The sequence below is a fragment of the Juglans microcarpa x Juglans regia genome, chromosome 2S (assembly GCF_004785595.1).
Source record: "Juglans microcarpa x Juglans regia isolate MS1-56 chromosome 2S, Jm3101_v1.0, whole genome shotgun sequence".
NCBI lineage: Eukaryota > Viridiplantae > Streptophyta > Magnoliopsida > Fagales > Juglandaceae > Juglans > Juglans microcarpa x Juglans regia.
The window spans coordinates 3085962-3109064 of NC_054597.1; the positions used below are offsets into that span (position 1 = coordinate 3085962).

Sequence of the window (23103 nt, forward strand, 5' to 3'; positions counted from 1 at the left end):
TTCTCTGAATAAAAACTGACATTGAAAAAGCTTTGGATTTGGGCGTAGATACTACGTACAAACTCGATTAAAAAACCTATGATTTAAGGCAGCCCAACCCAGCCCATCGTTAAGGAAAACCAATCTCCCTGCCCGGTTTTCCCTCTTCCTCCCTCTCCGCGGCTCTGGCTCTTATTCCATAGAGCAGAAGGTAGCTTCGAGGTTTGGCAAAGTTAAACCCTAATATTTTCATATACATAAAAAAGGAACTAAGAAGTATGGAAGATAGGCCCAAGCTGCTGATACTATACGCTACTCAAACAAGTAATGCGTTGGACGCGGCGGAGCGTGTGGGCCGAGAAGCCGAGCGCCGGGGATGCCCCGTCAAGCTTCTTTCTATGGATGAATACGACGTCGTAAGTTTTCCTTTTTTTCATTTTTCCTATCTTTTCTTTCCTTTCTTGGCTTTGTTGAGTTTTTAAGCAAATAAAAAGAGGAGAAAAACGTTGGTATCAAGATGTTGTTTTCTTCTAAAAAAAAAAAAGGTGGTTGGATTTGGTACTAGGATCCGAAACTGTTATCTGAGACAATTCAACAGCGTTATGTGTCATGTTCGAATATTATGATCTCAAATAGTTTTTTTGATAAGTAATCTCAAATAGTATAAAGGTGGGGCTGATCTATGGCTTTTGGTTGTGGACTTTGGTATCAGAATCACCCCCTGATGAGTTTGAGTCTTAGAGTGTGACCTGCCCTTGTAACTTGTAAGCAACCTATGTCGGAGCCTAAATTGTCGGTGGGAGTGGATAATTGGAAGAGCTGTACAGAAGGAAAGCTCAGCTTTCTCTAAAAAGAGCTTAATTCAATCTCAGTGAGGTACTGCTATACAGATTATATTTGATCAATAGTGCTCTTTCCAATTTGTCTACATATTTATTGTCCCTGTTTCTACCTCCCTCTAGTGTGGCCAATCAAATTAGAGAAGCTATAGTGAGACTTTTAGGGAGGGAGCAAGGTGAAGAGCTCAAATCTCACTTCGTAAACTGGGAGAATGTGTGCTCTCCAATCTATGAGGGATGATTGGGAGTTTGAAACTTTCTCATATTCAATTAGGCCCTTCTATACAAGTGGCTTTGCCATTTCCATCATGTGTGGGAGGCCTTGTGAAAAGCTATAGTGGAGTCTAAATTTGGTAGTGCCTGGGGTGAGTGGTGTTGTGATGAGTTACATGGGCCACATGGGGTGGGATTGTGGAAAAATATTAGAAGAGGATGAGGTTTCTTCTAGTCATACTTGATTTGAATAGAGTGATGGCTCGAAAGTGAAGGGAAGGATGGCTCGAAAGTGGGTGGTTTGACTGGTGGAGGGTATCGTAGTCACGATACAGGGGCACTGAGACACCATGCTCGGTCGTATAAGGAGGCTTTGTCTGTGAATGTAAACCTGGGTGATGGTGGTGCGAACCTGCGTGATGGTGGTGCGAGAGTTGCAGGTAGAGGGCAAGGGCCATGGCGTCGGGAAGGAATGTCGAATCCAAGTGGTGTGTTGAGCCACTCCCATGGCAGAGTCTCTGCAGCGTGTCAGGAGTCGTGGGAAGTCAGAAAGAGGTTGTTGGAAATGCAAGGGCAGTTGCGTTCTCTACAGAGGGACGTGGCTATAATAGTGGAGTTTGCTGGTTCATTTAAGGCAAAGGAGGACACGAGGGTTTTAAAAGGGAAATCTCAAGTTATGGGTCATGGGCCTGGTAATACTCAAAATAAGGCCCAACAGAAATTAATAAAGGGTAAGGGATGGCTGTGTGGAGAAAGAAGGGTGGGCTGTCTCAGCCCAATAATTATAATTCAACTCGCAGCCCGCCTCGGGCTGATGGGCCAGGGCCTTCTAGGCCCAATTCGCAGAACCTAAATGTGGCTAGGCCGTCTCAGCCCAGGGCCTAAAGCAGAAATGAGTTTGGGTCAGCCCAGCCCATTACGTCTAGCGTGAGCCCTAGCCAGTTTTTCCCACCCGAGCTGCATAGCCTCGGGTTTGTGCCGGACAGCCAACCGACGGCGATGGGTCAGCCGACGGTAGCACAGACGGCGCCGACGGTGGTAGAGGAGGTCGCTGATGAGGTGTCGCCGGCGTTCTGTGCGCAACAGGCTTTGGTGGGCTTCGAGGCTCGGTTTTCTCCGCCTAAGGAGGGGCAGAAATCGCCGAAGAAGGGAGGTGGGGTGTTCTTGGCTCCGGTGGACCTGTCTGTGAATCACTTTGAGGAATTTGAGGTGGCTGAGGAGGAGGAGGAGGATTCGGATGACTTGATGCACTCAGTGGAGGATGAACTTTTCATCCTTGAGGCTTGCAGTTTGGAGGAGCTTTCGGTGGGGGGTGGTTTTCAGGACTTAAATAACAAAATGGGGAATCCTATCCCATTGAACTACTGTTTTCCAGATCAAGCCTCAGATTGGGTTATACATAAAGCAAAGGAAATTCAACATGTGGTGGGGATTGTTTGTGATGGGTATGAGGAGCAGTTCATAGCTTTGTTAATTGCTATGGAAGCTGGACATCGCCAAAATAAGAAGGGGGAATCGAAGAAAAGCCGGGAATTGAAAAGATTGATGTGGTCGATGAACTCGGAGGGTAGCTCTAGTAGGAATAGGGCAAAAGGGAAGGGGTTGACTGTTTCCCAATGAAGCCCAAGATTGTATCTTGGAATGTCCAGGGTCTTAACGAGGTAGAGAAACGTCTTCGGATTCGGCATTTAATTCGTGAGTGGAAAGCGGACATTGTGTGCCTTCAGGAGACGAAGCTAAAAATGATCAGTAGGAAGACTGTGCGGAGTTTATGGAGCAACATGTATGTAGATTGGGTATATTTGGCCTCTTCAGGGGCATCGGGAGGAATTGTGGTGATGTGGGATAAGCGAGTGGTGGAGAAAGTGGAGGAATACATGGGGAGATATTTGATAGCATGCTCATTTAAATGTGTATCAGATGGTTTTTTGTGGGCATTTGCAGGCGTGTATGGGCCTAATCAAGATGTTGACAAACGATTGTTGTGGGATGAGCTTGTAGGGGTGCATAGTTGGTGGGAGCTCCCTTGGTGTATTGGGGGGGATTTCAATGTGGTTCGTTTCCAAAGTGAATGTTTTGGAAGTAGAAGATTAAGACCAACAAGTTTGGAGTTCTCTGAGTGTATTTTTGACTTGAATTTGATCGACCTTCGACTTGCAGGGGGTGTAGCGACATGGTCGAATAATCAGACCTGGTCCCATTTGGATCGTTTCTTAATTTCACCTGAGCTGGAAAGCCATTTTCCTGATATCTAGCAAACACGTTTGGTAAGTCTAGCCTCGGATCATTTGCCAATTTTGCTTGATTGTGGAGGTATTCGCAGCGGTAGAAGGTATTTTAAGTTTGAGAATATGTGGTTGAAATCTGAAGGTTTTGTGGAAAGGGTCAAACAATGGTGGAGTTTGTATCATTTCGAAGGTATCTCCAGTTTCATTTTTGCAAATAAACTGAAAGCTTTAAAAAGAGATTTAAAGGTGTGGAACCAACAGTCTTTCGGCAATGTAGAGGATAACAAAAATACTAAGTGGGAGGATATACAGGATTTAGAAAGACTACAAGAAGGGAGACCACTTACTGAGGAGGAGCAAGCACATAAAACTTTATTAGTTGCAGATCTTGAGAGAATAATTCTACAAGAAGAGATGTCATGGCGCCAGAAATCAAGAGCTCTTTGGCTAAAGGAAGGAGACCGGAGCACAAAGTTTTTCCATAAAATTGCAAACTCTCATAGAAGAAATAATACCATTGAGATGCTGAAAATTGAGGGGGTCGAGTGTAGAGAAGAAGAGGTAATAAAAGATCACGTGGTTAATTTCTTTGGAGAGCTTCTCACTGAACAGATGGGGTGGAGACCTACTCTAAATGGATTGGTTTTTGACACTATTGAGTCGGGGGAAGTTGCTAGGATGGAGAGGGCTTTCGAAGAGGAAGAGGTTTATGATGTAGTAAGGAAAATGGCAAAAGATAAGGCCCCCGGCCTTGATGGTTTCTCTATGGGTTTTTACCAAGAATGTTGGGAGGTGATAAAGGAGGATCTTATGAAAGTGTTTCAGGAGTTTTTCTCGGTAGGTAAATTTGAGAAAAGCCTCAATACCACTTTCCTTGCTTTAATCCCTAAAAAGGTAAGGGCTTTTGAGATTTCTGATTTTCGGCCTATTAGCCTAGTGAATGGTACTTACAAGATCATTGCTAAAGCGCTCGCTAATCGTTTGAGTGGGGTCTTGGGGAAGATTATTACTAAGCCTCAAAATGCCTTTGTGAAGGGTAGACAGATACTTGATGCGGCTCTAATTGCTAATGAATGTCTGGACAGTAGATTGAAGGCTGGCAGCTCAGGGCTTATGTGTAAGTTAGATATGGAAAAGGCGTATGATCATGTTAATTGGGATTTTCTTCTATATCTATTGGGTAGGTGTGGATTTGGAGAAAGATGGAGGTCTTGGATCATATGGTGTATATCTATGGCAAGATTCTCTGTGTTAATCAACGGCAGCCCAGAGGGTTTCTTCCCGAGCTCTCATGGTTTGAGACAAGGGGATCCATTATCTCCATTACTTTTTATTATTGTTATGGAGGCACTAAGCAGGATGATCTCGGCTTTAGTGACTAATGGTTTTATTAGTGGTTTCCAGATTGGATCGCCGAGTAGGGGTATCACTACCATTTCACATTTGCTGTTTGCAGATGATACGCTTATTATGTGCGAAGCCGATCCAGATCACTTAAGGGTTGTGAAGGCATTGCTGCTTTGTTTTGAAGTAGTGTCTGGCTTAAAAGTGAATTATGATAAATCTGAGTTGGTGCCTATTGCAGAAGTTCAGAATTTGAGGGTGTTGGCTGGCAGACTGGGTTATAAGATAGCGTCTCTCCCTATGAGCTATTTGGGATTACCACTGGGTATAGCCTTGAGGGCGCTCTCTATTTGGGATACTGTGATCGAAAAAGTAGAGAGGCGACTGGCAGGTTGGAAGAGAATATATTTGTCAAAAAGGGGCCAGATTACGCTTATTAAAAGTACGCTTTCTAATCTACCCACTTCTTATCCTTATTCCCTATACCGGCAAGTGTGGCAGATCGTCTTGAGAAACTACAGAGAGACTTTCTGTGGGGGGGCTTAGGTGAAGAGTTTAAATTCCATCTAGTCAAGTAGAAAACGGTGTGTCGTCCTATCTCCAATGGCGGTTTGGGTATCAGAAATTTAAGGGTGTTCAATCGGGCATTACTTGGCAAATGGTTGTGGCAATATATCAAGGAACCAGAAGCCTTATGGAAGACTGTGATTGAGAACAAATATGGTGGTTTAGGGGGGGTTGGTGTACTAGAGAAGTTAGAGGGGCCTCTGGAATGGGGCTATGGAAACACATTAGAAGAGGATGGGTGGTTTTCCGTCAACACACAAGACTGCAATTGGGTACAGGTTCCAAGATCAGATTTTGGAAGGATATTTGGTGTACCAATAGTGCTCTACAAGACTTGCTTCCTACACTTTTCTTGATTGCAAATGCTAAAGATGCCATGGTGGCGGAGGTAATGGAAGTCGTAGGAAGGAACATCCACTGGAATATCAACTTCAATCGGGCGGCACAAGATTGGGAGATCGGGAGTTTTGTAGATTTTTATAGTCTTTTGTATTCTTGTTGCCCAAATATCCAGCATGCAGATGATCTGTGGTGGAGACCAGCAAGGAAAGGGGTGTTCACTGTTCGCTCTTTTTACAAGGTACTCACACAAGTTCCTGAGATACAATTTCCTTGGAGAAAACTTTGGCGTAATAAGGCTCCTCCCAAAGCTTCTTTCTTTGCGTGGACAGCGTCTTTGGGAAAGATTCTTACTACGGATAATCTGAGAAAAAGAAGCATAATCATAGCAGACTAGTGTTGCATTTGTAAAAGAGGGGTTGAATCGGTGAATCATTTACTTTTAAATTGCGAGGTAGCCAGGACTATTTGGGATGAGGTGTTTAACAGAATGGATTTAGCGTGGGTTATGCCGAAAACCGTGTTGGATGTCTTGGCTTGCTGGACCTCAATTCGAGGCGTGCGACAGATCAAAGCAGTTTGGAAGATGATTTTTATCTGTATTATGTGGTGCTTGTGGCAGGAGCGCAATGAGAGGATTTTTGAAGACAAAGAGAGATCTATGGCGGAGCTAAAAATGTTATTTTTTAGGACCCTTTGTACTTGGGCCATTGCTGTGGACTTTAATGGCATGGACTCTCATGAGTTTTTAGTTTCAAATGCTCCTGCATAATTAGGGCATTTTCTGTTTTTGCAATTGACAGTTGTTTGGATGAATAAATACTTATTTTACTTATCAAAAAAAAAAAAAAAAAATAGAGTGATGGCTTAAGATCAGAATCTGGCATGACTTATGGTATGGAGGCACAGCCCTTATGGAAGCTTACCCAGAGGTGTTCAATGTTCCACGAGTGCAGGAAACTTCAGTGGCTGCCCTATTGGAGTTCTTGGGGGGCTTCCTCAATGGAATGTTAGCTTTGCTTATACCCTACCTGATTAAGACATGGAGATGCAGATAAGATTCTTTGGAACCTTTCCAAGAAAGGGAAGTTCACTGTTCTATCTTTGCCTTGTGTGTCAGGATGGCAACTCTTTTTCTTGGAGGAGTATTTGGCAGACTAAGGTACCTCTAATGGTAGATTTTTTCCTTGGACGGCCTCTTTACATGCCTGATGGCTGCAATTGTGATTTGTAAAATTCCAACTCTTGAGTGGTATTAGCAAGCTGGGTGCTATGCTTGGAGTTGCCTTTTCTTTTCTACTTGGAAGGAGAGTAAAATCATACAGAACCTGGTATACAGAAAGTAAGTTAACAAATTTCCATTTCATCTGCCAGAAAGTAAGAATTTCTCATGAAGAATAGCTACTCGACGAGGGGGATGAAATGTGAACAACATTCCTATCAGCTAAAGGACCCTCTCTAGATCAAGGATCCAATCCCCTGTTATCTTATTAATGAATTCTAAAAAGGCTCGAAATAGTGTAAAAATCCATAATGAATTGGCCTTGAGGATATTGTCGTAATAGAGAAGCATTATTCTCTGCTACATACACTTTTTTGTTGTATGCGGACGTATGGTTGTTCACTTTTTTAGTATACGAGGGGTTAATGTTCATTGCTTGTTTGCATGTGTCACAACCATAGCTCTCATTTTTTGGGGCGGGGGGACGTGGGAATAGGGGGATGATTGGATAGATGAGATTGTAGCTTTCTTGGTTGGAAATAAAGAGAAGTGGATGGAGATGAAATGCATTGCAAGTGTGTTGCAACGCATTGGTGGAGGTCCAATGGGGTCTTATTCCTCTCTTCTTCTTCTTCTTTTTTCCTTTGAATTTTGTTGTCCTCTAATGCAGAGTCAGTTCTATCTTTCCTAATTCCTATATTGTCAGTGGTGATTGTAATAATAGATCTGTATAATTTCCTACTGCTAAGTGATAAGAAAGCTGTGCCTTCTGTTACTAAAACTTTCATGGCACCTGCTATCATTTCTTGAAAGCATTGCTTATTAGAATGTTACTTGTTTTTTGTCTCAGAGTTCCTTACCTCACGAAGACACTGTAATTTTTGTTGTTTCTACCACAGGCCAGGGAGATACACCAGATTCCATGAAGGTTGTATGGAATTACTTTGAACATTATTATTTCTGTTTTGTGAGGGGGCTAGATGTCTATATTTGGGCTAACCACTCTCCTTCTCCGTTGTCTAATTTCCCTTGTATCTATGTAGGTCTTTTGGAGGTTTCTTCTGCAGAGAAATTTAAGTAAGCATTGGTTGGAAGGCATACACTATGCTGTGTTTGGCTTGGGAGATTCTGGTTACCAGAAATATAATGTAACACTTTCTGGAGTTTTACTATATGTAGAAACTAGATAATGTTGACCCATAATATTTCAATAATTTCTGTTCCATAAAATGTGGGACGTTTGTTAACCTCCTCGATTTTGCAGTATGTTGCTAATAGAGCTATATGTGTGTAAATATGTACTATATTGGTTAGATCATCTTAATTGACTTGTTTAGATGTCTATCAAGTGGAATTTTCATCTTGGATTTTTTTCTCAAATAATCTCCGTCGCATGCTTGTAAGTGTCATTTCAATCTTAACTTGGTAACTTTTGTGTTTGAAGAAGTAAAATTTGTTTTTGTCTATGCTGATGGCTGCAGTTTGTTGCAAAGAAGCTTGACAAAAGACTGGCAGATCTTGGGGCAGTGGCCGTTGTTGAAAAAGGTTTGGGAGATGATCAGCACCCTTCAGGGTATGATTATAGTGAAATAACTGATGGAAAGATTTATGATTCTCTTCATTGAATTTTCACTTTGCATGTTCTTTTAGTTTTTCGTTGTTGTAAAAACATTGATTGATTTAGACCAGCGAGCATCTGCTAATGAAATCTGTTAACATATTTTGTGGTGGGCTTTAAAGGGTGAAAATGACTATTTCTTAAAGTAAAACAGCAAGCAGATTTGAGATTTTTTAGGTTGTTTTAAGGTTTTTCTTATGGAAAATTTTAGGGGCTTGGGATTCAAAAGATCTATGCTAATTTTGAGAATTTTAAGATCAAAGGATTTGAATGAAGAAGCTTCTTAGTGTGAACAGATAGTTACATGAACAGTGAGATGGAGAAAGAGAAGAAAGAAAGCAGGCATACAAGCCTCTTCCGAAAGCAAAGTAGTCACTCTTACTTTTTCTGATGACATGGAATCTCACCAAGGCAAAGCCCTTCGAACTAACTCCTGCAAAGTAAACCCCACATACACGAACCCACCTGCATTATTCAAATTTGAGCTTTTGATTTCAATGACACAGTTATATAGGCTTCAGATTTTACTTATAAAAAAAAGATATATTTATATTATATATATATATAAGCTTCAGATTTTAGCATCTCTTAATAGGATTAGAACTCCTATTTCAATTAGCAAACTAAAGGCCTCATAGAACCCTATGAAAAATTGTAATGCTAGCCAAACATAATTAAGAAAACAACTTTTCTAAATAAAATGATGCCCGGGAATTTTATGAAATCCTAGATCTGCCACTGCTCATAGAAGTTTCCCTAACTTGTAATGACTCAATTTAAAAAAACCTTTTATCCTCAAGACACAACCTAAGCTTCTAGAGCATAGAGGTCTTGCTTCAGTCAGATGTGTTGCATGAAGGCCCCACATGTAAAAAGCTCTTAGGCTGCCAAAATTGAAAAATTGAATATCACTTTTGAGATAGCAATATGAATTATTCTCTCTTTTTGTACAAGTAATATATTTTTCATTAAAAAGGCACAATAAGGTCTGCAACCCTTTGTACACAGAATGTAGACAAGATCCTCATTAAACTCTTGAGGCTGGTTTGGATTTAGAGATGAGATGAGATGGTTTTAGATGAAAGATGAAAGTTGAAAAACCTATTGTTAGAATATTATTTTTTTTAATATTATTATTGTTTTGGGATTTGAAAAAATTGAATTGAGATTTGAAAATTTTGAATTGTTTATTATATTTTGTGTGGAAATTTGAAAAAGTTGTAATGATGAGATTAGATGAAACACTTTTTGAATCCAAACGGGGCCTTAATTTCAATTTTAACATACCCTGCATCACAAGGAGATTCTTACAACGCTGAACTATTTAGTGATAAAACCTTAACCGATTGACTTTTTTTTATTTTTTTATATATATAAGTAAACAATTGTATTAAAAAGAATAGGCATAACCCAAGTGCACAATATGGTATACAAGAGGTGACACCTATTTAGGAAGGAGAAATAGAAACAAGAAAATCATGAAAATCAAGGCCATTGAAATCAACAGCTTTGACCCATAAAAATAAGGTTCTAACAAAAAGTAATCTAAGCTCTTCCAATGAGCGCTCCTTGTCTTCAAGCATCCGGTCATTACGCTCCTGCCATACACACCACAGAATACATATAAGAACTATCTTCCACACAATTGTGATTTGTGGAATACCACCTAGATTTGGTCAACTGGTTAGAAGTTCAATCACAGTGGCAGGCATAACCCAGGTTAGCTCTAATCATCTAAATATATCTTCCCATAACACTCTTAACAACCTCACAATGCAATAGAAGATGATCCACAATCTCCCCATTTTTTTTTTACACATACAGCACCAGTCCACTATAATCACCCTAAGTTTCAGTAAATTATCCATTGTCAAAATCTTACCCAGAGAAGTTTTCCAAGCAAAGAATGTCACTTTGGGGGGCACCTTGTTTCTCCAGATCTTTTTCCATGGAAAGTGATTTCTATGCAATTGTGTGAGTGACTTATAGAAAGAGTGAAACGAGAATATACCTTTTTCTTGCAAGTACCCACCACAACGTATCTGATCCTTGGGGGCTTGGTTTCATGGAGTACAAGAGTCTAAAGAGATCCTCAAAGCCGTCAATTTCCCAATCTTGGGCCACCCTGGTAAAACTCACATTCCATTGGACTAGATCACCAACTATCCCTATGGGATCGGCCACTGAAGCCCTTGATGCAACCCCCAAAGGAAGTCCGAGGTAACCATAGGAAGAGAAGAAACTTTACGTCCAAGAGAGCTAGCCAACCGTCGGATGTTGCGAGTGTTACCAACTGGAACCAATTCTGACTTGGCTAAGTTCACCTTCAAGCTAGATACAACTTCAAAACAGAGTAAAAGTGCCCTCAATGCCTAAATCTAGTTTTGTTCTACCTCACAAAAAATTAGAGTATCATCTGCGAACAAAAAATGGGAAGTGTTAAGAGTACCCCTATTAATGTCACCAACAGAAAAACCAGCCACAAAACCACTATTAACCAAGGTAGAAATCATTCTACTAAGCGCCTCCATGACTATGATGAAAAGGAGTGAAGACAGAGGATCCCTTGTCTGGACAAGTTTGGAGAGTGAGATGAGATGAGAATTTTGTGAATAGTAGTAAGATAGTTTGTTAATAGTAGTGAGATAATTTGAGCTAATGTTTTATAGGATTTTGGGAAAGGAGAGAGAAAAAGTTGAATAAATATTATAAAGTTAAAATATTGTTAGAATATAATTTTTTAATATTATTTTTGTTTGGGATTTGAAAAAGTTAAATTGTTTTTTATTTTTTGTTTGAAAGTTTGAGAAAGTTGTAATGATTAATTTGAAAGTAATTTGTGTTTGAGTGATGTTTGGGAAGGAGATGGGATGAGATGAGAATTTTGGGATGGAAACTTTTTCCAAACAAGCCCTTAGATCCCGAGAGCTGTTAAAAAAGCCATATGGACTGCCATTCACCAAAACTGAGAACTTCATCGTGGATAGGCACCACCGGATCCACGAGCACTATCTCTCTCCAAAACCACACCTCTCCAGCAAGTAAAGTAGGAAATTCCGATTGATGTGATCATAGGCCTTCTCCATACATCATGGATTTGCTTGAGATCCAATCAAGCCTTCCTTTCTAAGCCTTCAGCCCCCAACTAGGTAGAATATAGTCAAAGATGAATTTGATATTATATGTTTTTGTAACAGTTAGCTCATTCTCTTCCCAAGTGCAATAAAATTTGAGTTATGATGCACCTGCTACACTTTTACAACTAATTTTATAATCTACCAATGCAATCATGCCACTTCATTAAAATATATTTCAATTTTATAAAACTACTCTCCATATTTTTTTTTTTTTTTTTTTTATAAGTAATAAATTTTATTCAAAGAAATTGGCTTAAGCCCCAAGTACACACGACGTATACAAAGGAAATACCTTCAACTTCCAGAAACAAAAAAGAAGACTACCACCATAAAGCTAAAACAGATGCAGAAAATTATCCGCCATTACAAAAGCTTTAGCCCAAGAACTCAAAGTACTCAAGAAAAAAACCCTAAGATCTCCCAAAGAACGTTCTCTATCTTCGAAGCATCTCCCATTTCTGTCAAGCCAAATGCACCACATAAGACAAGGAGGAATCATTTTCCAAACACTCATCGCCTTCTTACAGCTTTTCACACCCTTCCACCCTACCAATAAATCCACCACTTCCCTGGGCATAACCGAATGTAATCCTGTCCAACTCAAAACCTCATTCCACAAGAATCTTGTCACTTTGCAGTGAAGGAAAAGGTGATTTACAGATTCTCCATCCCTTTTTGCACAAAACACACCAATCCGCAATAAACAAACCTCTCCTTCTAAGGTTTTCAGTTGTCAATACTCTCCATTTCATATAGAGTTGTAAAAGAGTTGTAAGTTCATCGTTTTCCATAAAATTCTGTCTGTGTATGCAATCATGCCACTTCATTAAAATATATTTCAATTTTATAAAACTACTCTCCATTTCATATAGAGTTGTAAAAGAGTTGTAAGTACATTGTTTTCCAAAAAATTCTGTCTGTGTGCAAGTTAACTATGATATGCTACTTGGGATAATATCAAGTTTGCTCAAGATAGATTCTGATGAAAGGTATGAAGCTGCACTGGATCCATGGATGTCATCTCTATGGAGTATCTTGAATAAAATCAATCCTAAATTCTTCCCACAAGGTCCATATTTGGCGATTCCAGATATGAAATTGATTGATCAACCAAAAGTTCAGATCACGTATCATGGTGATGACAATGTGGATTCACAATTTCCAACAAACCCAGGTAATGTGGATAGATTTCTTCTCATGGTGAATGCTCAATAAAAACTAAAAAGCCAGTATTTTGCCTTCCTAAACAGTTTTTTCTTAGTTGCTGTTTGTTACCGTTCTACTATGCATTCATAGAGAATGAATAACCTAACATCTCATATTACTAGAATCAGGTTTCATGTGCCTATCCCGTGAAAGGTTGAATTCAGATAGAGATATAGAGGGAAACATGATACATGTCTAGTGTTTTTATATATTCATTGATCTATTCTGCTGTGGATTATATATTTTCATCACTGTGAATGCTAGGTACATCACTAGAACATCCATGTTTAATTCTAGTCTATATATTGTTTACTAGAAACTGCTTTATTACCAAAAATTGGCTAGTCCCTAGATTTTTTCCTTATATTTTTCTCCTATACCTAGTTATTAATCAGAAAAGCAATGGTAGGATACAGAGAAGAAATTTTCAATGATTGAAGTGGTGAGTTGAGTTTTTCATGTGTTCTCTTTTGTTTCTGTGATATCTATTTTTCATAGAAAAAGTGGGTTGACTTGAAGATAAAACTGAGATATTACTTTATTATGTCAAATCAGTTTATATATAGCAAATATCCACGTTTACTTTTCAAATTATCCTGGTAACAATTAATTTTCAGGTAACGGGGTTTTTACTGACATACTAAATATTTCGTTGTGATGTCTCAGATTTAAAATGGATTGAGATGCAAATTGGGTGGGCTCGCTCAATGTCTCCTGGAAAATTTACTCATGACAAGACTAGGCCCGGCTGCTTTCTGAAAATGGTATTGATATCAGGCTCCATTAACGTACAGGAAAAAAAAAAAAAAAAAATTATTGTTGTATTTCCTCAATGCATTATTTAACTGTTTACTGATCTCGGTCAATATATAGTGCAAGGCATTGCATTACCTGTGGTATTTTAAGTTCCAAACTTTTTGGTTCCTCGGTTGAAATGGGAGAAGATGATGATACTCGGCCCTCTCTACTTGTTCAAATTAGTTAGGAGAGCTTAGTACCTTCAAGTCCCTATCCTCATAAATGACACACAAAACTTGTTGGAAAAACAAATAATTTAATATATGAAATGGATGCTAAGAAATCCTTTGAAATAAATTTATTGACCAAAAGATACATATTATTTATGGTTACATTGGTGTAGTTGTTTGGACCTGCAATTTTTCTAAAATATTTGATAGGTTCTATTTTAGTTTTTGTGGCAGCCCCTGCAAGAGCATACTTACAAGTAAAAGCCCTTTCTCCATTGATTGCATTTGCAATGGGGACAATGGTTTGAACTGGGATCGCACTTCTATTAAATTAAATACACGCTAAAAATTCTGACAATTTCTATTCTATAAATTTACTAATGCCTTCTTTGTCTTGTGTTTTTTTTTTTTTCACCCGAGTTGATTTAATTAAATAAAAATAAACCGTTAAGCTTCTTCCTGCATGGAAGGATATAGAGAGAAGAAAAAATGTAATATAAAAAAGAAAAATGCACAAATAAACTAATGTCATTTTGGTGATGTCGGATGATTATTTCATACAATTTCTCCAAAGTGTGAACTGAGGTTAGGAGCTTTTTTGTGCTCCATAAATGGCTGTCCAAGGACTCCCTTATCCTGCTTCCTGGAAGAAATTATAAAAAGAAAGAAAATGTTTAGCTCATAAATGTCCATTTAAGACCATGCAGTAGTCTAAAATTCAGATCGTTTCCAGAGATTTGAAGATCGTGAGCGGTCAATAGATGAGCTTAGAATTTTCTTTCTCAATGCTTTATTACATTGGTCTATTGTAATTGATTATAATGGCATGAACTTTCATGAATTTCTTAAATCACTAGACTAGCAGACTATGCTCTTGCATATGTTTCGGGCACTTGGGCTCTTGCCCATTCTTATGATCGATAAAAAACTTTTTACCAATAAAAAAAATGAGATCCTTCATATTTTAATGTGGTTAGTCTATGCATCTTGCATTAACTCTGAAAATATTAAGGTCTTTGTTAATCCTAAATGTATTGGATTGCTATTGCCTATTTGACATGTATGTTGTGCTGGTTCTTACTAAATTGGTTGTGAAATATGTATTTTTTATCGTTTTACTTGGTCATGGCTGCTTGTCTCTCTCTCTTCCACCACTTTCTCTTGAATTCCTCCTTTGTTGGGATTTTCTTGTGTAGATTAAAAATCAACCGCTGACCAGAGCAGGATGTGGTAAGGATGTGCGCCACTTTGAGTTTGAATTTGTTTCTTCTGTAAGTTGCTTACTTTATGTTCTTATCTGGTGAAATATAATGGTCTCTGTGTATTCTATATTTACCCAGTGTTACTCCCACTTAAGTGGAGTCCTAGGGGGAGTGGCTTGCATGCAGTGACCACTCTCTAGACTTTAGCCTTTGCACTTGCACTTGGCAGCCTGAGATTCTTACCACCACACAAGATGATTGCCCATCATCACTTTTTTTTTTTTTTGTAAGAGTAAATTTATTGATACGAATGAAATAGGCATAGCCCATGTACACTGGAAGTATACAAAAGAACACTTAAATACACATTCTAAGATCAAGAGATTAAAGACAAGAAGTCATGCGCATTGTTTCCATTAAGTACAATGGCTGAAAACCAAAGCATTAAAGTGTGTACAAAAAAATTCTGAAGCTCCGCCATTGCCCCTCATCACTTTGTATTCCGAGTCCATATATTATCTTGTAATATTAAGAAAAATTCATCATTTTCACTTTATTTGAATATTCAGGCCATTGAATATGTGGCTGGTGACATCCTCGAGGTTCTCCCCGGTCAGGATTCTGCTGCAGTGGATGCTTTCATACAGCGTTGTAGTTTGGACCCCGATGCTTTGATTACTGTAAGCAGTTTTCTTGTTTGCTGACTGAACCTGGGTGATTTCTATGTTGAATTGTACATTCGCATAAATTGATTTTGAGTCATAGCATGTGATCACATAAATGTATACTGATAATTACATGGCCTTGTTCCTAGGTATCTGGGGTTTCAAGAACGAGTCCTGATCTCCCAATCCTTCATTTTTTAATTATTCTTAAGGGGTTTCAAGTTCTTAATACTACCAATTAAGCTTTTATTTCTTTGAGTAAAGAAAACTATGAATATCTGCTTTGTGGTTGTTTATTAATTTGCATCTAGTTATATTTCTTGGGACCCACTGACTGCCTATAATCACTCACCTCTTCAATCATTAAATGAGCTGGTATATGTCCCGTATGCTTGGGCTCTTGCCTACTCTTTTGATCAATATAAATTTTTTTTACCAATCAAAAAAAAATTTTGTCAAAACCTCTTCCCGAACTGTACAAGCTTTTTCCACATACGCAACTGTGGTTGTATGATGAACTTCAAATGTGCCTGTCATGTACGTAAAATAGATATTGATGTATTGGCTGAATACCCCTTAGGTAAGGGAATTGATTTCCCTGTATTGCTCCTGTCTGGGATCATATTTTACCACGTTTCATACTAGGCATGTGGAACAAAATGGGCCCGAAGTATAGAATATAAATTATTCGTTACCACTGAAAAGGGTTGACCAAGATCTGCAATGGACTCCTCCTTGCAACAAGCAATTGTCAACTAAGGGAAGACTTCCTTTTGGGGTTGATCTTTGCGCCAACCAGCATGCTAGATCTGATCTTGGGCCCATCATATACCACCTCATATGCAATAGATCTTGTCATTTTGAGAATTCTTCCCATCCTCAACTCCGACGGCCCACTGACTGCACTGGAACACCACCCACCCCAAATGCTATCATACTTAATTTCCACTGCTGATTGCCACAAACCCTCCCTTAGGTTTTTGCCTCACAAACCACCTGAGGAGACCCCAATTTAAATCTTTGGCCAACTAACTATGTGACTCTCCACATACCCTGCTCCACAGAAACCCTTTAAAAGCTTCTCAATATGCTTAGCAACGCCTACCTATTTGGTAAAGAGTGCTAGGAAATAAGTGTGCAAGTGAAAAATAGTGCTTTTGACTGTCTAGAAGTATGCACGGTGGATGAAAGTTGCTAAAATGAAATGTTGAGTTAGGAAGATAGAATTACATTTAGAATTAATGCACTAGAGTTGCATTATTGGGCAATAAAGGGAGCACCAGGCTGAGGTGGTTTGTTTATATGTGTGTATTTATTTGTGAGTGCATGTCAATATGGTCTGCCCATGTGCAATTAAAGTTCAATTACTGATCATTATGGCTTGATTGTAGTAGACCAAGATGATTGCACCACATGGACATCAGGAAGCTTATAAGGATATGAGTGGAGAGATGTGTGAGAGAGTTAACACATGCATAATAATCAATGTAAATTTCAGGATATGGCTTTGTCGATAGCAGATTTTCTTGGGCCCAAACCCAAAATTTTAGGCCAATGACGTAAATATGAGATGTTTAGCTCTTTAAGATGCCCTGCACTTTTTCTTTCTTTGATGCATTTTCGTTGATACATCATGCATACACATACTTCTTAGTATATCTGTCTACTAGCCAAACTTATTAAACTTAATTTTATTTGATTGCAGGTTCATCCTAGAGAGAAGGACAATCACTTTCTTCATACTTGTACAATTGCCAAGGTCCCGATAAAATTAAAAACTTTCGTGGAATTGACAATGGATGTTGCATCAGCTTCTCCTCGTCGCTATTTTTTTGAGGCAAGGACCCCATATGCTTTAGCTCTTCTGTTTTTCCCCTTCTATGGGGGCTTTCGCGAGAAAATTGCCACTGCCAGTTTGTATTACATGTCATTTTCTTGCTTCCTAGTTTTTTTCTTCATTCTATTGGGTAATGGATTTTGATCTTTACTGCTCATCTATTTATGGGTTTTAGATTACACAAGGGTGCAGACTAGTGGTCAAAGCGCCAGCGTGGGATGAGCTTTAGACTTTAGACATCCCTGGCTCGATTCCACATTAGGTGTTCCCCTAAATTACCTGATACATGATTCTGAGGAGTGGGGTCGTATATATGGAGTTTACTCCCCTTGGGTGGATCCTAAGGATTCTGTTTGGTCAGGTTTCACATCATCAAAAATAAAGATAAGTAATGCTAGATACAGTTGTGGAGTGCGCAAGCGTTGCGCAATCTTTTTGAAAGAGTGGGGTCCACTATTAAAAAATTAGTTTTTTTTCATATGAATCCTGTATTTATTCACTTTTTTCAAAGGAATTGCGTGGCGCTTGCGCACTCCACAATTGCAAATATCATTTCTCAATAAATATATTGGTTTTGGATGTATTGCTAGATCCATACACTAAGAATATGAACTGGAATTTTGTATGTGAAGTTGCGTCCACAATTTGGTTGATTTTCATTATTAGAAGGCCACCCAATGGGACAAAAAAAGAAAAAAACAAACATACAAAATCGAAAAAGTCAACTAAAAACAAAAGAGAAGAATCTCGTGTTGCATCATGCACACAATCAGATTGCAAGTCTAACAATGATATGAATTCAGACTTATTATTGATAAGTTGTCCACTCTGTCCATTGTTTAGGGGAAAGAAATCAAGTGAGTAGTGTTTCATCCTAAGCATGGTTTCTCAATGTTACCAAATTCTACTGGTTATGTATCTTGATATGTTTGTACTCTTATAGTTATCTTCCATTCTGTTAAAATATTTTGCAGGTCATGAGTTATTATGCAACAGCTCCACATGAAAAGGAAAGACTTCAATATTTTGCTTCACCTGAAGGAAGAGATGATCTGTACCAATACAACCAGAAGGAACGAAGAACTGTTCTTGAGGTGATTTCAAGTGAATATAATTGATTCATTGCACTTAGGACTGATGAACAACTCAAGTTCGGTTGTTTATCAAACAAACTAAGGTTGAAGAAAGATTTAGAATTGTTTATTAATTGATTAATTCAGCCCTTTTAGAATTAGTGGGCTGTAGAGGATTTCAGGTGTCAAGTAGCTTATTAAAATTATCTGAAAAATCTAAACAATCTTTATTATTTACTCTTTTCATCTCTAGCATGCTCCAGGTGTGATTAGTCTCATTTTTTTTAATGAAATATTTTCTTTGTAAACAGGTATTAGAGGACTTCCCATCTGTCGAAATGCCATTTGAATGGCTAGTGCAGTTGGTTCCTCCATTAAAAACAAGAGCTTTCTCCATATCTTCGTCCCCTTCAGCTCACCCCAATCAAGTGCACCTAACTGTCGATGTAGTGTCATGGACAACACCTTTTAAAAGAAAGCGAAGTGGTCTGTGCTCAATGTGGCTAGCCAAACTTCATCCTGAACGAAGTATGCCATAAATGTACCTATCAGAGCATATTATAAAATAAGCGACTACGCATATTACCTGTTAATATACTTAAAACATCCATTCTGTCATGAACAGGCATTTATGTTCCAGCATGGTTTCAGAAAGGTACCCTTCATCTGCCACCACCATCACTTCCCCTCATTCTTATTGGACCTGGAACTGGTTGTGCACCTTTCCGTGGATTTGTGGAGGAGAGAGCTATACAAAGTGAATCCAATGCAACCGCTCCAGTTATTTTCTTTTTTGGTTGCCGAAACGAGGAGAATGACTTTCTATACCGAGACTTTTGGTTGTCGCATTCACAAGAGGGTGGAGTACTTTCGGAAGCTAAGGGTGGAGGTTTTTTTGTTGCTTTCTCAAGGGATCAGCCGCAGAAGGTTTATGTGCAGCATAAGATGCGGGAAAATAGTCGGGCAATATGGAAATTGCTGAGCAAGGGAGCTGCTGTCTATGTTGCAGGTTCATCCACCAAAATGCCTTCTGACGTGTTGTCTGCCTTTGAGGATATTGTATCCACGGAAGGTGGGCTTTCAAAGGAATCTGCTATGAGGTGGCTTAGGGCACTGGAAAAGGCTGGCAGCTACCATGTTGAAGCTTGGTCTTGAGCCTGCTTTATTCTTTGTCATGGAAAAGTGAAAAAACCTGTTTTGCAGTGGATTATTATGGATTGAGGTTCAAGTGAAATTTCTAACCGATGTCTTTTGGCCAAGTATACACCAGAAGCGATTTGGGTAGAGGAGATTTTTCCTCGAGAAAGCATCTGTAATAGTTGTAGAATATTGTACGATAAGCTTATAGATAATTTCTGAACGTTTGAATCACGTTACTCTTTTTTTTTTTTTTTTTGAGTCGGGGAGGGGGATCGAACCCAAACCATTTTAGAGGTTTGGGTATTATGCCATCAGGCTATATACTTTTGACGAATTATGTTACTTTTGACTGAGGTTCTAATTGTCAAAAAAAAAAAAAAAAAAAACAGAGACAAGTTGGAAGATTACTTTCTTTTACTACTGTAGACGGTTCTTATCGTATTTTTTATTTTTTCGGTAAGGATGGACGGTTTCTTGTCATGTTAACCTTGAATAAAGTGTAGGGTTTGATAGATGTGATAATATGTGACACGATCCGTTAATCTAGCATGAATAAGGCACGATAATAACGAATTTGAGTTTAGTCTCAACCGGTTTGGATCAAAATGGGTTGATAAAGAGTCAACCTGTTTTGAACCATTAGGACTCGTTAAGAAAGTTAAAGTTACAATTATATCCTTATACCTAAAAGTAAAATTATTGGAATTTTAACTTTGATATTTTTATTATTTGGATTATAATTTTGGACTTGTAGTTAGTTTTATATTTTTTATAAATATTGTGATTTTAAATTTATATAAAATTATGCTAAACTTAACAAAGTCAAACGGGTTAATTTTGGGTCTATTAAATCCATTTACATAAATGGGTTGAAAGGGATTGGGTTGTATTAACCTATTTCGTAGTATTAACTAACGGGTTAAAACAGGTTGATACAACACGACCCGTTATGTTAATAGGTCATGTTAGGGTTTGAGATTTTGACATGATAAGCTTAACGGGTCGGATTAGGGTTGACCCATATAATATAATATACATGCCTTGACACGACACAAATACAACATGTTAACACAATTTGATACCCTAGGATTTGGACATACTTTTCACCCGAAAAAATTTTAGCATTTAGATTTTGTACCTATCGGTTGTATTAAAGTTTCGAACTATCAAAAATTAGTCATAATAACATCTATCCATATGTGGACCATTTTAGGTTTTTTTTTTTTTTTTTTTTTTTTCTAAGCAAGCTTGCATATATTATAAGATAATAATAATAAATTACAAAGTTAAGGATGAATTCTTTCCACTATCAAGAAACAACAGACATCTAGATGGTTAGAGGGTATACAACCAAAAACAAGGTCGGTTGTTGTCCGTTGCGCTACAGAGTGCGTACATCTATTTGCGGATCGATAAATTTTGGCAAAGTTCAAAAGTCTGTGAGATAGTGAGAGGCAGAGATATGCTTAATATCTTCAATGATGGGGTTAATGTACCAGTGAGGGGTTTCTTTATTGACTATGGCTCCTATCACAAGCTGCGAATCACCCTTCCAAGATTGTCATTTCTTGTTGCCTTTGGGAGGCCATTTTCATGGCTAGGAGAGCTGCTTTTGCTTCGGCTACTAAGGAATTGGAAGTGAAAAGTTTTTCCATTTGGATTTCCAAAAATTTTCCACTATGATTCTTACATACTGTTGAAGCCACTAAGAAGGAATCTCTAACTGCTGCATCGAATGAAAAACTCAGGAAGTTATCAGGAGGGGTCTTCCAACTATCTGTCTGGCTTTGCTTTTTTGTTTTTCATGCTTCCTTATATTCCTAGTATATTCTGTTTAGCTGAGTTTTTGTTGATTCAAGAGAGAAGGAAGTGTGATTATGTACTATTTCATTTCTTTACTTCCAGATGAAATTCAAGATTATCTCAACAAACAATTGAAAGTGATGTGCTTCTTCCTCTCGCAAACCCAATTGTTTGGTCGGAGAAATGATCATTTTTATCCAGTCCGTTATAGACTGAATTGGCAGGGTTTCCAACTTCAGCGGCCACGAGCTTTGATAACCCATAATCCTGACAATTGGGCATTTTAGGAAGAGATGGAGTGATGTTTCTTCTTCTTGGTTACATAGAAGACATTCTTCTGATGGAGTTTCTTAAATAACTTCTTTGATTCTTGATCTGGTAAGCAATATATTTCATTGAAGTTTCCAAAACAATAATTTATGTCGATCATGGAGTTTCAGTTTCCATATGCTTTTGTAGATATTTATAGTGGTGAACTGTTGAATTGTCTCCTGGTTGTTTATTACCACTTGGTAAGTTGTTTTAACAGAGAATTCTCTTGTATTGCTTGAAGTCCAGATTATTTTATCTTGGCTCCGTGAAAAGGATGGCAATGATATTTTCTATATTTCAGTTATACTTTCTTCATCAAACAGCTCTTGCATTTTGTGAATATTCCATGATCTAGGGATATCAATGAGGAGATCTTAAACTTTTAAGTGGGGATAAACCTCTTCCATTCCCTGTCGTGACTTAGGCTTGAAATTGCTCATAGTTGGGATCCTTGGTTGCGACCATATATTAATCGAACTTCCATTGCTAATCTGGTGGGATCTTCCTTTTTTGAGTCTCTTGTTTGTAATATCTCTTTCCATAGGCTTGAGTTTGTCTGCTTCAGATTTGTTTGCCAGAAATCTACGTTATTGAGATATTTTGCAAATAAATTGCATGCCAAAGTCTATCTTGTCCTTTGCTCATTTCCCACCCCGTTTTTGTTAGCGTTGCTTGATTCATGTCTGCCATTTGTCTAATTCCAAGACCTTCAAGAGCTTTTGGTTGGCACATGGATTTTCAAGATTTGAGAGTTAAGTTGTGGCGCTTATTTTTAGGGAAACCCCACCAAAAATTTTTAAAGCTTTTATCAAGTGCCTTGCATACTGATTTGGGATTTTATATGAAGCCATGAAGTATGCTGGGATGGTGCTTAGCAACTGTTCTTATCAATATTGTTCTTCCCGCTTGAGAGAGCAACTTAAGTTTCCTTCCAGTTTCTTGTCCAATTTGCTTAACATCTCTTGATAGTCTTCCTTTTTCTTTCTGCTAAATGAGGTTAGAAGTCCCAGATATTTCATTTTTGCCAAAACTGTTTTGTATGATAGCCACTACCTAATTGTTGTTTTGGCTTCTTGGCTAGTATTTCTTGTGACGAAAATGGAGGATTTTTGCATGTTTACTTTTTGTCCTGGCCACTGCTGATATTTATCAAGACTCTAATATTGTTTTGCACTTCTTTCTGTTGTTTTTGTAAAAATAATCGTATCATCAGCAAATAGAAGATAAGGCTGGAGGACTGTTCCTACTGATCTTGACACTTCCATTGCACCTTGTATTTCTGCTTTTAAGAGAATCCGAGATAATGCTTCCGTTAACAGTACCTTTTCAGGTTAAATTATTAGTGTTTACTAATTATGTGCCAGACGGTCGGTATGGGAATGTATTGTACATATGTCCTTCAGCTGCACAA

At 38.3% G+C, this 23103-nt stretch overlaps 1 protein-coding gene across 8 annotated transcripts; it reads left to right on the forward strand.

The window, feature by feature from the left end:
• The first annotated feature begins 138 nt into the window (after positions 1–138).
• On the forward strand, positions 139–19808 carry LOC121252181 (NADPH-dependent diflavin oxidoreductase 1). Of its 8 annotated transcripts, XM_041151683.1 has the most exons (14): positions 256–395; positions 6466–6851; positions 7582–7659; positions 7775–7808; positions 8213–8304; positions 10374–10569; positions 12476–12660; positions 13359–13456; positions 14857–14931; positions 15432–15542; positions 17233–17364; positions 18339–18458; positions 18749–18965; positions 19063–19808. In XM_041151683.1, the coding sequence occupies exons 2-14, from the start codon at positions 6782–6784 to the stop codon at positions 19590–19592; spliced, it is 1938 nt and encodes a 645-aa protein (XP_041007617.1). In that variant the 5' UTR covers positions 256–395; positions 6466–6781; the 3' UTR covers positions 19593–19808. The 8 variants fall into 8 exon arrangements, with proteins under 8 accessions (XP_041007618.1, XP_041007617.1, XP_041007621.1 ...); XM_041151687.1 differs by lacking the exon at positions 10374–10569 and having other exon boundaries at positions 7775–7879; XM_041151684.1 differs by lacking the exons at positions 6466–6851; positions 10374–10569 and having other exon boundaries at positions 139–395; positions 7775–7879.
• The last annotated feature ends 3295 nt before the right edge of the window (positions 19809–23103 follow it).

Coding starts and splice junctions, on each gene's coding strand:
- LOC121252181 (XM_041151683.1), top strand. CDS start 6,782: ATGCTTGGAGTTGCCTTTTCTTTTCTACTTGGAAGGAGAGTAAAATCA. Junction 8,305..10,373: donor GATGATCAGCACCCTTCAGG/GTATGATTATAG, acceptor TTTTTCTTGCAA/GTACCCACCACAACGTATCT. Junction 17,365..18,338: donor CTCGTCGCTATTTTTTTGAG/GCAAGGACCCCA, acceptor AATATTTTGCAG/GTCATGAGTTATTATGCAAC.